Raw genomic sequence first — 16298 nt, 5'->3', positions numbered from 1 at the left:
AACTGTTCACACCAATTAGTATTCAGACTGGTTGCTGCACATTTTAACAGGCACATACATGATCTTTTTTTCCATGTTGTAATTTGTGTTTTCATTCTCTTAACAGTATCCTGAGAAGAGTAGTTTTTAAGTTCAGTGAAGTCCAATTACTATTTGTCTCAAGGCTATTATTTTAAACAAGATTTATGTGCTTGTTTACTTAGATTTATTTATTTTTATTAGAAAGGCAGATTTACAAATAAAAGAGACACAGAAGACATTTTCCATCAGTTGGTCCATTCCCTAAATGGCTGCAGTGGCTGGAGCTGAGCTGATCTGATGCCAGGAGCCAGGAGTCTCTTCCAGGTCTGCCACGCGGGTGCAGAGTCCCAAAGCTTTGGGCCATCTTCTGATGCTTTCTCAGGCCACAAGCAGGGAGCTGGATGGGAAATGGAGCAGCTGGGACACGAACTAGTGCCCATATGAGATCCTGGTGCTTGAAGGTGGAGGATTAGCTAATTGAGCCATTTCCAAGCCCTTGCTTATTTATTTACTTATTTGAAAGGGCTAAGTGACAGTCTGCTAGTTCACTCCCCAATTGGCTGCTACACTCCAGCCACGACCAGAAGTCAGAAGCTCCATCCGGATCTCCCAAGATGTGGATGGGGTCCAGACAGTGGGCTGCATCATCAGGAAACTGGCTCAGAAGCGAGGCAGCCCGGGAAGGCTGTGAGTGCTGGTGCCACAAGCAGCGGCTCCACCCTCTGTGTCACAGCACTGCCCAGAACTTCACTAACGGTGCTTGTCTAACTCGAGGTCACGAAGATTGTCTTCCAGAAGTTTTTGTAAAAGTCTTATGTAGGGCCTGGCACAGTAGTCTAGCAGCTAAAGTCCTCACCTTGCAGCCTTGCATGCGCTGGGATCCCATATGGGCAATGATTCCAATCCTGGCGGCCCCGCTTCCCATCCAGCTCCCTGCTTGTGGCCTGGGAAAGCAGTCGAGGACGGCCCAAGGCTTTGGGACCCTGCACCTGCGTGGGAGACCTGGAAGAGACCCCTGGCTCCTGGCTTCGGATTGGCTCAGCTCCAGGCATTGCAGCCACTTGGGGAGTGAACCATCAGACGGAAGATCTTCCTCGCTGCCTCTCTATACATCTGACTTTCCAATAAAAATAAATAAATATTTTTTAAAGATGAAGGAGCGGTGGAGCGCAGCCATTGTGCAGTGCAAGAAGCCCATATGCTGTGCTAAGGGCATTTCTTTCTTTGCTAAAAAAAAAGATTTATTTTTATTGGAAAGGCAGATTTATAGAGGAGATGGAGAGAGAAACATCTTCCATGAACTGGTTCACTCCTCAAGTGACCACAATGGCCGGAGCTGAGCTGATCCAAAGCCAGGAGCCACGCGTTTCATCCACGTCACCTACATGGGTGCAGGGTCCCAAGGCTTTGGGTCAACTGCTGTTGCTTTCCCAGGCCACAGGCAGGGAGCTGGAAGGGAAGAGGAGCAGCCAGGACAGGAACCGGCGCCCATATGGGGTCCCAGAACTTGGAGGTGGAGGAGTCACCAGTTGATGCATCACACCAGCCCCCCCGAGGACATTTCTGACCCTATGTCTCCTTCTTTGTATGATGGCCAACAAGAAGGTTTCTAAAATCATAAGATTCATTGTTGGGCCCGGCGCAATAGCTTAGCGGTTAAGGTCCTTGCGTTGAATGCACCGGAATCCCATATGGGTGCCGGTTCTAATCCCGGCAGCCCCACTTCCCATCCTGCTCCCTGCTTGTGGCCTGGGAATGCAGTCAAGGACGGCCCAAGACTTTGGGACTCTGCACCCGCATGGGAGACCCAGAGGAGGCTCCTGGCTTCAGATTGGCTCAGCTCCGGCCGTGGTGGTCACTTGGGGAGTGAATCATCAGACGGAAGATCTTCCTCTCTGTCTCTCCTCCTCTCTGTATATCTGACTTTCAATAAAAATAAATAAATCTTTAAAAAAAAAAGATTCATTGCTGATTTTCCTGCTTTCAGTAGCAGTTGTCCGGAGACCTAATCCATGTGCTGTCTCCTTTCCTGGTTTAGTATGGAATCTGTGGAGTGTGCACCCAAACCACCATCCAGTTTTCAAAGACTCTTCTGTCCCTTTGTGGGCAGTTTTGCTCTCACCCCCTGGCAGCCGCTAATTTTCTGTCTCTATGGATTTATCTTGAATACATTTTCCATAGGTGGAGTTTTAAGTGATATCTCGGCTTGTTTGACTGGGTTCTTGCCCTTACGGATGTTTGTGAGCTTTCTCTGTGTTGCGCCACGTGATGAGTGCTCCTTTTCCTTGGTGAATGGGCTGCTGTCCGGATGCATGCTTTGTGAATTCATTCACGCTGGATGCGCCTTTGGTTGTTTCCAGCTGGGACCATTGTGTGTGATGCTCTGGTGAGCGGTCACATGCAAGTCTTTGTTTTGATGTGTGCATTCATTTCTGCTTTTTTTTTTTTTAAGATTTATTTATTGGAAAGGCAGATTTACAAAGAGAAGGAGAAACAGAGAAAGATCTTCCATCCACTGGTTCATTCCCCAGGTGGCCACAATAGCTAGAGCTGAGACTATCCGAAGCCAGGACCTTCTTCCAGGTCTCCCACGTGGGTGCAGGGCTCCAAGGCTTTGGGCCGTCCTCTGCTGCTTTCCCTGGCCATAAGCAGGGAGCTGGAAGGGAAATGAAGCAGCCGGGACACAAACCAGTTCCCGGATGAGGTCCCTGCTCCTGGAGGTGGAGGATTAGCCAGTTGAGCCATTGCTCTGGGCCCATGTATTCATTTCCATAGGGCAGATTTCCAGGAGTAGAGCTGATACAAACGGATGGGAATTCCACACAGGGTAGCATAACTTATCGGAGAAAGTCTACATGCTGTGTCGTTCTTGGCCTGAGCCTTTTTGAGGGCTCTGTTGTGCTGTGGCTTCAGAATAGCACCACAGTGTTCCTCAAAGGCTGATAAATGTGAACTGGCTTTGCGTGGTAGATTCAAATCTGTCAGAGACACAGAACCAGGAGGCTCTGATAGTGTGCGTTAGGAATACACCATCTTGACAGAGATGTGTTATACGGTACTAGTTCATGGAGGCTGAGGTGGGCTTCAGCCAGAGCTAGGAAAGACCCCATATCTGCCTGGCCTGGTTCCACTCCTCCGCCTGGCCGCTGGCTCCAGCTCCGCAGTGTAGGGACAGAGAGGCAGCAGTGATGGCTCAGTGAGTCAGGCTCCTGCCACCCATGTGAGAGGTCCAGATTGTATCTGCAAGTCTTCAGCCTTGGCCCAGCCCCTACCCTTGCTACATTTGAGGAGTGAACCAGCAGATGAAGGGTTTCTATCTCTGTTTTTCTCTTCATCCCTCTCAAATTATAGGGAAACAAACAGAACACACAAAAAGAATTGGAGGTCCAGAAGTCCCAGTGTGCTGCTGGCGAGTTAGAGACCCCAGACAGGCCACTCGTGATGTTTGGAGGCCTGAACATGCATCTTGGGGAGAAGGAGGTGTCTGGGTGGAGCAAACAGGACTCCCCCCCACCTCCAGCGGCTGCTGGGGGAGGGGCTGCTGCTGGGGGAGGTGTGGCAGTGGTGCATCCAGATGCTGGTGTCACACTGAGAGGCGACACACCCGGGGAAACAGCTGGTAGGTCTCGGGCACCTGTGTCCAGTCACCACATAGGACTGTCCAGCACACTTGGCTGCTGCATCGGCGCTCGGAGCTGCCAGGTGATGGAGAGCGTGGTGTCCAGCTGGCAGCAGAGTGCCAGAAGAGACTGTTGCCAGGCTGACCTGGGGAGCACAATGTAGTTTTGTCGTTTCTTTCTCAAGTGACCGCATTGTCACCAACGTGGTCCTTTTCCTGCCACCATCACCTCAAGGCCTTTGAGCCAGCGCAGTTCCTAAAACCAAGCTGTCCTGTTCTGGACTCACTCACGTACTGCTCTGTCGCTTTAAGGAAGAGAAGGAGCAGGATGTTCCAGCTCGGGATGCCGTGGCTTCTCTGACTTGCATAGTTTCTAGCAAGTGGAGGGCAGGAATCCTCAGCTTCCCGTGTCCCTCGTGTGTGTTTAAAACCTTGACAACAAAACAAATTGAGGCTGGACGCTTTGAAGAAACAAACCTTGACTCTCCCTTAGCATTTCGTTTCCAGGAGTTGAAGCCTTGGTATCAGTTACCAAGAACTTTGCTTCCTGGGGGTGCAGCCCCAAGCCTGTACTTTCACAGCCCATTTCAAGTGCCCCCAGAGATAACTTGAGTAAACAGGGGCTCCTCCGCCAGCCTCCCTGGCCCTGCTCTCTCTGCTCCCCTCCAACTGCCTTCTTCCCCACCCCCAAATGTAACGTGATCTCCTAGGCCTGGTCTGCTGCTCTGGCAGATTCTTTTAGTCTGAGGGAAAGAGAGAAAGAATTAACCATTGTTTGACCAACTGAAAGCTAACAAAACCTGGAAAACTGAACCCGATGCCGCTGTCTGCCTGAAAACACAAGTGCCGCCTGTCAATGCCCAGTGCCACCTGTCAGTGCCCAGTGCTGTCAGTGCCCAGTACCGCCTGTCCGTGCCCAGTGCCACCTGTCAGTGCCCAGTGCTGTCAGTGCCCAGTACCGCCTGTCAGTGCCCAAAGCCACCTGTCAGTGCCCAGTGCCACCTGTCAGTGCCCAGTGCCATCTGTCAGTGCCCAGTGCCATCTGTCAGTGCCCAGTGCCACCTGTCAATGTCCAATGCCTCCTGTCAGTGCCCAAGGCCACCTGTCAGTGCCCAGTGCCACCTGTCAGTGTACCACCTGTCAGTGCCCAGTGCCACCTGTCAGTGCCCAGTTCAGCTTGTCAGTGCCCAGAGCCGCCTGTCAGTGTGCCACCTGTCAGTGCCCAGTGCTGCCTGTCAGTGCCCAGTGCCACCTGTCAATGCCCAGTGCTGCCTGTCAGTGTCCAGTACCGCCTGTCAGTGCCCAGTGCCGCTTGTCAGTGCCCAGTGCTGTCAGTGTGCCACCTGTCAGTGCCCAGTGCAGCCTGTCAGTGCCCAGTGCTGTCAGTGTGCCACCTGTCAGTGCCCAGTGCTGTCAGTGTGCCACCTGTCAGTGCCCAGTGCAGCCTGTCAGTGCCCAGTGCTGTCAGTGTGCCACCTGTCAGTGCCCAGTGCAGCCTGTCAGTGCCCAGTGCTGTCAGTATGCCACCTGTCAGTGCCCAGTGCCGTCTGTCAGTGTGCCACCTGTCAGTGCCCAGTGCCACCTGTCAGTGTGCCACCTGTCAATGCCCAGTGCCACCTGTCAGTGCCCAGTGCAGCCTGTCAGTGCCCAGAGCCGCCTGTCAGTATGCCACCTGTCAGTGCCCAGTGCTGCCTGTCAGTGCCCAGTGCTGTCAGTGTGCCACCTGTCAGTGCCCAGTGCCGTCTGTCAGTGTGCCGCCTGTCAATGCCCAGTGCCACCTGTCAGTGTGCCACCTGTCAGTGCCCAGTGCTGCCTGTCAGTGCCCAGTGCTGTCAGTGTGCCACCTGTCAGTGCCCAGTGCCGTCTGTCAGTGTGCCGCCTGTCAATGCCCAGTGCCACCTGTCAGTGTACCACCTGTCAGTGCCCAGTGCCACTTGTCAGTGCCCAGTGCAGCTTTTCAGTGCCCAGAGCCGCCTGTCAGTGTGCCACCTGTCAGTGCCCAGTGCTGTCAGTGTGCCGCCTGTCAGTGCCCAGTGACGGTGTTTCCTGCATCTGTTCCTTCTAGTGTGCCACCTGTCAATGCCCAGTGCCGCCCAGAGGTCACCTTATATACCACGTTTACTGTAGCCAGGTTGCAGTGTTGCTGTCTTGTGTCTGTTTTGTAGCTGTCTTCATCTTTCCTCAATATTCAGATGAAAATTTTTAGTGGCTTAACATAAAAGGCTTGGGCCCAGCGCAATAGCGTAGTAGTTTAAGTCCTTGCCTTAAACATGCCGGGATCCCATATGGGCGCTGGTTCTAATCCCAGCAGCCCCACTTCCCATCCTGCTCCCTGCTTATGGCCTGGGAAAGCAGTCGAGGACGACCCAAGGCTTTGGGACCCTGCACCTGCGTGGGAGACCTGGAAGAGACTCTGGCTCCTGGCTTCGGATTGGCTCAGCTCCAGGCATTGCAGCCACTTGGGGAGTGAATCATCGGAGAGAAGATCTTCCTCTCTGTCTCTCCTCCTCTCTGTATATCAGCCTTTCCAATAAAAACTGATAAATCTTTCAAAAAAAATCTTTGGCATGTATTTCAAAAATAAAGTAAAAGCAAAAGGACAAAGAAACCTTAAAAACATGTACAACCTCTAAGTTAGATTTGAGCACTGAGGTTAGTTAAAAAACAACAACTATTTTTTCAGATTTGTTTGTTTCTTTGGAGGGTGGGGCTGCAGCGAGAGGCAGTGCACTGCCTGCTGTCCGGCAGCACCAGCCCCGACTGCTTTTGTCACAGAGCTTTCTGCTTGTACTCACAAGCGAAGCTGACGATCCAGTTACACTGTATTTACAACCTGGAGTCTGGTTGTTTTCTCCCCACCAACAGAATCCAGGTTGGAGGCCTCATCTGCGACTCACATTCCATGGGGTCCCAGCCTGGGGTCCTTCATTCTGGGGACCTGGTAGGTGTCCCCTAGCCTGATGAGGTCTGCATTCTCCTCTGGCCTCTGCCACTGGCTCACTGTGTGACCTAGTACAGCTGCTCACACTCTGCCCCAAACAGGCCAAAGAGCTGCAGCTCTCTCTCTTCTCTCCAGACTCTACTGACAGGACAATAAAAGCGTTTTTATTAAAGGCAAGTTGCATAAAGACAAAGGGAGATCCCAGTAGATGAGAAAGAGCAGCAGGTTCTGGGGAAACTAAGGCAGCCCTCAGAAGAGGATTCACAGCGTAGCAGTGCTGAAAGCCTAACCCCTTCTGGGGAGAATATTGATTACAAAAAGTCAACTCTTTTGCTTGTAAGAACTTGAGGAAGGTTCTGAAATCAGTGGCATTGGTGCCATAGAAAGCAGGGGTGAGGTGTGTAGTTGCAGTCCAGGTTTAGGTTCTTCCGCCCTCTCCCCCACCCCTGCGTGATCAGCCTACTGTACCTCCTGAAGACTAGAGCCAGGTGTCCTTTAGAGCAGTGCCCTCCCCAGCCTGGGCCCAGGGAACTCATGGTGGGCAGGAGCAGGCTTTTAACAGATGCCTTGCATTTGAATGGCTGGGTGAAGGGAAGGAGTGGGCAAGGTAGACCTGTCGGCCGGTTCACTCACCAAATGGCAAAGCTGTGGACAGGAACTCCACCTGGGTCTCCCTGTGGGCGGCAGATCTCCCACACTGGATTGTTGGCATGGGGGCAGGGTTGGAAGGAGGGACTCAGACTGGCCCTCGGGCATGGGATGTGGCACTGGTCCCTGCTGCTCCACTTCCCTTCCAGTTCCCTGCTGATCTACCTGGGAAGCAGCAGCAGATGGCCTATGTGCTTGTACCCCTGTGCCCGTGTGGCAGACCCAGAAGCTCCTGGCTCCTGAGGGTTTGGGCCATTGCAACCATTTAGGAGTGAACCAGAGAAAGATTTCTGTCTCTCCCTTTCTCTCCCTCTGTAACTCTGCTTTTCAAATAAATAGATTTTTTTGTTTTAATCAGAAGCTCAACCCCAAGGCTCCAATATCCAGTAAGAATTTTAGAAAGAACTTTCAAAGTTTTTTTTTTTTTGGAAAAAAACTTAAACTTTAGAGTTTAGTGTTTTCTTACACAAAATGACTTAAATCTGAGTTAGAAGGCTAAAACTCACTCCAAGTCTTACCATTGTGAAGTTTCAGAATACTAAGAATATCAGAAGATCCTCGTTCGCTGTCTGGCAGCGAAAGACTTGGTGAGTGGAACCAGCAATAACACACGTGGACTACTGACTGCTGTCAGTAGCATCAGGCTTTGATAGACTGGGGGTCACATAGGATGAGGGAGGAGGTATTGAGGAGCTAAGTAAGTCCCACAAACCTGTCTATGGAACCCATCAGTTGTGTCCATACACTTGTCTGAAGAAATCTCTTTGTTTCGTGTATCCAATCAGTTGTATCCATTCAAATGAGATCCTGTCAGTTGTCCTCCTACAATTCTCCTGTTTTCCAAAGAGAAAATTCTAGACGTATATGTAGGATGAAGACCTAGAATGCGATTGTATTTCTACATGTTGAAAACTAGTGAGTGATGGCGATATCCTTGAAAAGTGCATTGGGAAAAATATTCTCGACCTAGAATTCAATACCCAGCCACACTGTACAGACGGAGCAAAGTGCTCCCAAGACATGTACTTTTCTGTCCCCGGGAAGTCTAGCCAAATGAGGAGCTAAGTCAATAAAATGAACTGAAAAGATTCAAAATGTTCAGTGTTGAGAAAGAACACCACTAGGTGTTTGACAGATCTTTGATTACTTAGGGAGAAAAAGCAGTAAAGTCTTGAGGAAAGAAACTCAAGGCAATTTCTGTCTCCAGAATCAACAAGTTGTATAATAAAAGAAATATTCATGGCATATTATTGGCTGAGCAGGGAACAGTATTTACATCATCACAGTACTATAAATGCTGAGTACTGACTTAACTTGGAAATTGTAATGTTGCTGGGAGGTGGCGTGTTGGGAGATGCCGTGATGATACATGACGCCAGTGTGTTGAGTTAGCCGATAGCGTGCACAGACACAGTAAGATGAGACTGGCAGGAGTCGGCCTCAGGGGATAGGCAGAGCCTACTGCACTAGTTTTAGTCCCTTGAACAAGACTCACAAGATTTTAGTACTATTTGATTTGTAACCATATGTGTAGGCTACCTGGATTAAAGTTACAGTGGGCAGAGAAAAATTAGTTTCTCCTGTTTAGATTTATTAATTACAAAAGCACACTCAAGAATCTTGCTATAGGGCCTGGCGTGATAGCGTAGTGGTTAGGGTCCTCGCCTTGGACGCGCTGGGATCCCATATGGGTGCCGGTTCTAATCCCGGCAGCTCCACTTCCCATCTAGCTCCCTGCTTGTGGCCTGGGAAGGCAGTGGAGGACGGCCCAAGGCCATGGGACCCTGCACCCATGTGGAAGACCTGGAGGAGGATCCTGGCTCCTGGCTTCGGATCGGCACAGCACCGGCCGTTGCACCTCACTTAGGGAGTGAATTATCGGACGGAAGATCTTCCTCTCTGTCTCTCCTCTCTGTATATTTGACTTTGCAATAAAAAATAAATAAATCTTTAAAAAAGAATCTTGCTATAAGGAGATTTTTTCAGAGAGACAGTTCCGATTTGGCCCCCAGCCAAGAATGAGAAGCTTAGAACTGCTGGAGGAGCAGAGGAGGCTCAGCATCTTCCATAAGACAGCCACAGGTGCAGTGTGCACCCTGGGCCTGCACGGAAGGCGGGGTGCGCAATCAGAGTTTGACCACAGAATGCTGGTGCAGACCTTGCCTTCAGAATAAAGGCCGTGGGCATTTTGGGACGGCTGACCCTCAGCTGCCACTCCTACCTCATAGCTAGTGTTTCTTTCCCTTATTAAAACAAGTTGATTTTCCAGAGTGACTTCACACTTCACATGTCCCCGGAAGACACAGGCAGGAATACACACCACAGGAGGAATCTTCTGGAAGTAAGAGACTGCTCTTGGCTGAGCACCTGCTGTGCACATGTTCCTATTGATCTTCTTCACCCTGTGAGGCAGCAACTGTATAAATACACATATGTAAGATTCATGTATGTATTTGAAATACAGTCACGGGCTGGGGTGGGGGCACAGAGATCTTCTTTCTGTTGATTCACTCCCACAAAGTCTGCAATAGCTAGAGCTAGGCAGCTCCACATCCAGGAGGTTGGGGCTTCTTCTTGGGACTTGAGTATATGGGCCATCCTCCACTGTTTTCCCAAGCACCTTAACAAGGAGCTGGATGGCAAGTGGAGCAGCCAGGATTAGAACCAGCAGCTCTGCATGCTGCCGGTATCACAGGGCTCAGCAGCTATGTGACAGTGCCAGCCACAGATGCAGCTACCCTTACAATCACTTACTATTTCACAGATGAGAACACGGAGGCCCTGAGAGGCTAAGTCCATTGGCCCAGCCACTACAGCCAATGACAGGTCTGAGATGCTCAGGCAGGTGTGGGTTAGCCACAGCTCCGTTGGCCTCCCCTGACTGCATCGCCTTCCCCTGGTGGCCCTGGCCAGAGTCAGAGCAAATAGTGCTGTCTGCTTTCTAATTGAAAACGGCAAACCCTAAAGGCATGCATCTAGCGCCGTGGTCTTTGCAGATAGCTGATCCTTCGGGTGGACATGGCGGCGCTCCCAGGATTGCCAGTTCCATCTTCCTAAATGTCTTACTTTTTTCCTTGGCAGTGGTTTGAGGGAGTTGGAGGAACTCCTTCCTGGGCCATTCTTCCAGGAGTGAAAAGTTGGGCTGTCTCCTTACGCCTGTCATGGGATGCTGTCTCTTCCTTCAAGAGAGACTAGCCCCAGTTTGATATGGTAGCATACAGCTTGGCAGTTTTTTCAGCACTCATTGCCATTCATTCAAAGTGTTTTGCCAGACCTGTGGACACATGGTTTTATAGCTAAACTTTAAAAACATTTGGGTAGTTTATAAGCATTACTCATTTTAAGAGGATAAGGTCATTTTAGGCTCAAAAGCAGAATATTAGTAATGGCCATTAGCTTTTTAAAATAAACTTATATCCCAGTATAAAGTGCAGCACATGTGAACAAATATCTGGGCCCATATTAATGGGTAGCCTTCAAGGATGTGGTTAGAATTTCAGAAATGCCTATAAATGTGTAATTCTTGGCATTAAGCAGGCAGCCCGGCTAGGACCCTTTCATCTGAAATGCTGTATAATGACAGACTTTCTTACAGTCTAACCCAAGGCTCTTGAAGCTTCCAGAATGGCAGCAAAACACAACATCCTCCGGCTGGTTGGTGTTGGTGGCACCTTTTCAATGCTGTTGTGGCTCTGCACGTGGAGGTTAGAAGGTTCTAGACAACACTACGTAAGTTAGCGGTCAGTGAACCCCGGCTCTGCAGCATAATGAGGGTGTCTCCCTGAGCCAGGAAAGCACCCGCGCCTCTGCACTTGTCATCTGGTGGCCCCGGAGCTTCCCCGGCTGTGCCTGACGCCGGCCACTGTCCAGACAGGATGGACCACAAGGTAGCCCTAAGAGCCTTTCACAACTGCAGTGTCTGGCCAAGGGTGTAGACGCCCCATGCTCTCATCTGCCCGAGACAGTGGCTGGAGCCAGTCTGACCCAGATTGAGGCCATCTGCACCTGTTTGCCACTGTGGACCTTGGACAAGGTGCTTGGTTTCTCTGGCCATCCCGTCTCTGCCTGAGGAACTGGGACAAGAATTCCATTCTTTTTCTTTTCTTCTCTTTTAAAAAAATATTAATTATTTTTACTGGAAAGATAGCATTTATAGAGAGAAGCTGCGACAGAAAGATCCTCCATCTGCTGATTCACTCTCCAAATGGCTGAGCTGATCCACCGCCGAGAGCCAGAGGCTGCTTCCTGGTCTCCGTGGGGGCAGGGACTTGAGCCATCCTCTTATGTTTTTCCAGGCACATTAACAGGGAGCTGGATGGGAAGTAGAGTAGCCAGGATTTGAACCAGCACTTGTATGGATTGTTGGTGCTTGCAGGTGAAGGATTAGCCTGTTGAGTCATAGTGCCTGCCCAGTAATTCCTTGAGAGCTTGTTTGCAGGTTCTAGCAGGGGAGCGCAGCTGCTGGTCTACCCTTGACCCAAGACCGGGCCTCCTCTAGCAGGGATCGTCGTCCTCCTTGACCGAATGCGCAGCTTCAGGAGGAAGGGACACCCGCCTAGCCAGCCAGATCAGCCAAATCAACCCTGGTGATCCATGGGGTGACAGATATCGCAGCCAGATCGCCCTCACATCCAGCCCTAGTAAGTCCATTAACTCATAGAATCACTGAGCAGCTGCAGGGCAGCAGTGAGGTAACATGCTTAGCAGTAGAAGCTGGCACGCTGCAAACATCCTGGGCTGAGTCAGCTTTCCGTATTCCTGTGGTACAGGCTGGGGACCAAGCATCTGACACCACTTCTCCAGTAAATTCGTGTCCTGTTGTTGCCGGAACTTACCTTATGCCCGTTTAGTTAGTTGCTGAAAAGTGGTTCTCCCTGGTTTCCCTCCTTCCTGGATCCCTGGGGCTGTGCATGATGCGTGGTTGTGGCTGCTGTATCCTAGATTGTCACACTGGCCCAGCCAGAAACCATCTGCGCCTCACACAGCAGTGGGACCCCAAGGTGCTCTCCGAAACCTTGTGCGCTGAGGAGGAGGAGGAGGCAGAGAAGGGGCACAGCCCCTGTCCCTGAAGAATAACCCCAGAGAAGCCCCTGCCCCTGAAGAATAACCCTGGTGGGGGCCACGCTTGCCCGCGCACACAGACCTCCGCTGGCAACCTGCTCCGCGCTGGACCGGTCTTGACCCCGGGTGCATCTGTCACCCTGCCAGATCCAGTTTGTTGGGTTTTCTGTTCTCAGATGCCGCCTTGGCTCACACTCATGCAGGTTCCTGGTCGAGGAGACCAATGCAGTGATAATTCTGCAGGATTCTGCCTGATGCCGCGCTCTCTGGACTCGAGATTTCCTGGCGTGGCTGGCGCCGCACGCACCGGACATCTCCGCAGCTGCGCAGCCCAGGGCCGCCCCAGGCCTCCGTGGAGATGCCCACGGATCCGGAGAGGGACGAGCAGGCCTGCGCTGCCCGGGGCGGGTGTCAGGTGTGAGGGCCGCGCTTACACTTTGCCGGCTGACACAGACGTCAATCCCCGGTTGACTTCGAGAGTCGCGGGGATTCAGGCCTAGGCTGGGGCGGGTAGGGGACCTCTCTGGGTGCGCCTGGGCGCGGCCAGGAGCGGGTTAAAACGGCGGCGGGGCGGGGCGGGGCGGGTCTGGCGGGCGCCGGCCGGGCCCTTTGTTAACTGGCGCGGCCCGGCGGGCGCAGACGCGGCCGCGGCCCTGGGCGGGCTGCCTGGCGGGGCTGGAGGCCCGGAGGCGCGCGGGCCGAGCCGGGCCTGAGCCGAGCCGAGCCGAGGACCGAGGCCGGAGCAGGGGCGCCTGGCCCGACGCAGCGGCGCGGGAAAATGTTGGAGATTTGCCTAAAGTTGGTGGGATGCAAATCGAAGAAGGGGCTGTCCTCGTCCTCGAGCTGTTACCTGGAAGGTAAGCCTGGGGCGGCGCGGGCAGCGAGCCCGGCCGGAGACACCACTCGGCCGCCCTAGCAGGGGCCCTTCCTGGGCCTGGCCCGCCGGCTATGCGCGCGCCCGCCTGCCCGCCCTCTGCGCCTCCCCCCACATCTCTTTCCCTCCTCTTCGCCCCTCCACCCGCTTGTTTCATTGCGCTTCTCCCGAGAGGGCAAGGGCGGCCCCCAGCCTTCTCGGCCGCCAGCCCGAGTAGCCCCCGCCTTGCGATGTCGGGGCAGGCAGTAACTCGGGTCACCCCCAACCCCGTGCTGGGCTCTACTCAGAAAAGTTTGGGAAAGCGCATCGCACAGGCTCCCGCGTCCCCGTGGACCCGCGTCATGGGCCTTCCACCGTTAGCTAGGTGCTGGTGTGTCCAGGAAGGCTCCAGAGTAGTGGAAACCTGATTTCTGTTGAGTGGTGTGTGCGAAAGGACAAGCCCTGCCATTTATGGGTACGGAGTTTTCAGGGCGCCTCCCAGCCGCCGCCCCCATCCTCCCCCCATCTTATCAACAGACACTTGGAGGCCTTAGGAATCCTCGCTTTGCCCAGGACGAAGGAGCAGTTGCCGAAGGCTTTGGCAGGGCCGGCCTAGTCCTGCAACGCCGGCCTAGTCCTGAGGCCTCATGCTTGCGCTAGGCCCTCGGGAAGGCGCCGGGGCTGAACGCGTGTGGATGAGTTGCTCACACTGTCCCAGGCCTGGCCATCCCGGCCAGCCGAAGGCAGTGGCTCCACCAGGAGTGCAATGAAACGCTCATTCTAGAACAAATAGATTTCTGTTGTAGTGCCACGGAGTTCAAGTTTTTCGTCTTAGAAATGGGGGAGGGGGGACAGAGGCCTCCTCAACCTCACTGCCTCACACACACACACACACACACACTACCACCACCACCAGCAGCTCTGGACTCACACGAAGCCCAAGCTTTTGGCACCAGTACCAGAGGTGAGGCCCACTCCAGCTTGCATTCCCCTCCGGGCACTGCAGGGGCTGCCTGGCTCTTGGGGTCCCTGGAATGTTCTGAGATCATGTAGGCTGACGTTTGGAGGGAGAAGAAGGTTGATTTGCTCTTGCTTGGTGGCAGCTGAGCTCCCAAATCCTTTCCCTTAGCGCATGGCTGACTTTCTCCCAGTTGCTGAGAATTTAGAGCGCGTAGCCGTTGCCATCTGTGTGCACTGCCGTTGGTGTGCGCACTGTGCACATGCGCGCTGAGCCTGAGCGGCGGCGCTGCCGGGACCCTGGCAGGGGGAGGTTCGCTCACAGCCGGGACCCTGGCAGGGGGAGGCTCGCTCACAGCCCTGCTTGGGCGCTGTTGTGTTGCACTGAGATACAGGAGGTGCCTGGCTAGCTGGATTATTTTGGGGAGGGGGGAAAAGCAGTCTAGAGGGTCTCCATGTGTGTTGAAATGTCCAACTGTGACGCCTAAGCCTCAGAAAAGTTTTAATCCGTACTGCGCTGGGCTAAGGCTGCATCTGGAAGAGCGTCACTCTGGGAATTCCTTCTTACTGAGTTTTCCTTGTTGGGTCATTATAGTTAATTAGAATACATGAAGTTACTCTTTTGCAACTGAGAGAATTCAACCAACTTTTGCAGTTGTTTCTTAGGTTGTAAGTGTTTATCCCTTCATAAAAACAGTTGCTGGTGTCTGGAGTAGTGAGCCAGGCATGGTCTCCTTCAATCAGTCAATCATCCGTCAATCGATCTGTCAATCGGTCAGCCAATCAGTGTGCTGAGGGGCTCTCCCAGGTGGGGGGGGGAGAGTAGAAAGGTCAGGATTTCCCATTGTTCTCTGGTAGAAGCAGCACTGTGCCTTCTGCTGCTCAGGCCTGGCTTGCAGGGCACTAGTGATAAACACGTGGCCTGCAGCTCTGACACGCTCACGGTGTGCAAACCGCAAGTTCAGCCTTTTGTGCAGAGTCACCTGCCCAGCATTTTGAGACCGCGTGGTTGCGGGCATGGAGCTCCTAGGAGCTGTTGCTGGGATTGAAACTAGAGCTGTGGCTGTGGGCTCTCCTGTCTCCTGGGAACTCACGGAGGGTTTCTAAACCCTCTGGACACCCCCAACTAGTGCCTGAGAGACTTTATCCTGAGGAGATGCTGACCTTCTCAATAGAATTGAAAAGTTCAGGTGACTATAAGAATGCCTGTTGTGAGTGAAGGTTCCCTCTGCCATTCCATTTCCCCACCCAGAGGTACTTGTCATGTGAGTTCCTTGTGCGGCCTTCTGGAAGCCTCTCTGGCAGGTGTAGACATCATGTCATCTGGCATTCGCCTCTCCTGCTTTGTGAAGACCTCGCATGCTTACAGCAGCACTGTTGCCCTTAGCCCACAGCACAAGTTCCTGGCTTTTGCTTTTCCTGGAGAGGCGATGTGGAGCAGGAACACCAGCCTTCCGAACTTGGAGTTTGCATTTTGCTTTGTTTGTCTGCGTGTTGGTATTTCTGTGCACCACGCCTGGACATGGTACACGGACCCCCTAGTTCTGTGCCGTGGAATCCACAGCATGTGCCTATGAAGTGAACTCTGGTTGAACTTTCAAAATTTATTTTAAGGGCCTGTTTTGAGGCACTTCTTTCCAGCAGCCGACTTTCAGTGGTGCCAGCCTCGCAGATACACTTTTAGAAGTTGCACTTTGGTGATGCGTAAGCTTTCTTTCTAAATACTCACTCTTGAGGTCATCGCATGCTTCTCTTGCTGAGTAACCAAGACGACCGTGAGGGGCACTCCTGAAACTGCTGCTGAGCTCCTGTGTGGAGGCAGGCCCTGGCCTTAGGCACACCCTCCGTTAGACGAGTGCTCCCAGGCTCCAGGAAGGCAGCAGAAGGGCTCCTGGCACTTTGAATTTGGAGTAGGGAGATCTTCATTCCTGTTCATCCACTCTGGGTTTCCATTGCCTTGCCCCTGAGACAGACCACCCTTCCTCTGGCCACTCACCTCAGAGGGCTGTCCTTAGGTCCTGCTTGGACTGTCTTGGTTTCCAGAGAGCTTGGAGACCCATATGGCGTGAGATCCCCAGCTCGGTGGCCCCTGAGTTTCTAGGGTCCCCTTCTCCAGTGCAGACGGCAGCTCCAGTACCAGCTGCCTGCACCCCAGGGCCAATGGAGTTCTGCAGTGGTCCTGGGTTCAGGCTGGTTCC

The 16298-nt window shown here is 52.8% G+C and overlaps 1 protein-coding gene across 2 annotated transcripts in view; it reads left to right on the top strand.

Annotated features, from left to right (window-relative positions):
• Window positions 1-16298, top strand: part of ABL1 (ABL proto-oncogene 1, non-receptor tyrosine kinase) — a 121200-nt gene that overhangs the window by 63831 nt on the left and 41071 nt on the right. Inside the window, exon 1 of one of the 2 annotated variants that reach the window (XM_036496608.2) lies at window positions 12927-13147. The exons of the other annotated variant lie outside the window; for it this stretch is intronic. Within the exon in view, the coding sequence (XP_036352501.2) occupies window positions 13069-13147 (79 nt within the window). The 5' untranslated portion in view covers window positions 12927-13068. Of the gene's footprint in view, window positions 1-12926; window positions 13148-16298 lie in introns of those variants that run through there. 2 annotated transcript variants of the gene reach the window in all.

This window comes from Ochotona princeps, chromosome 14, assembly GCF_030435755.1.
Source record: "Ochotona princeps isolate mOchPri1 chromosome 14, mOchPri1.hap1, whole genome shotgun sequence".
Taxonomy (NCBI): domain Eukaryota; kingdom Metazoa; phylum Chordata; class Mammalia; order Lagomorpha; family Ochotonidae; genus Ochotona; species Ochotona princeps.
The sequence above is the reverse complement of the archived record's forward strand: the minus strand, read 5'-3'. Positions and strand labels throughout refer to the sequence as shown.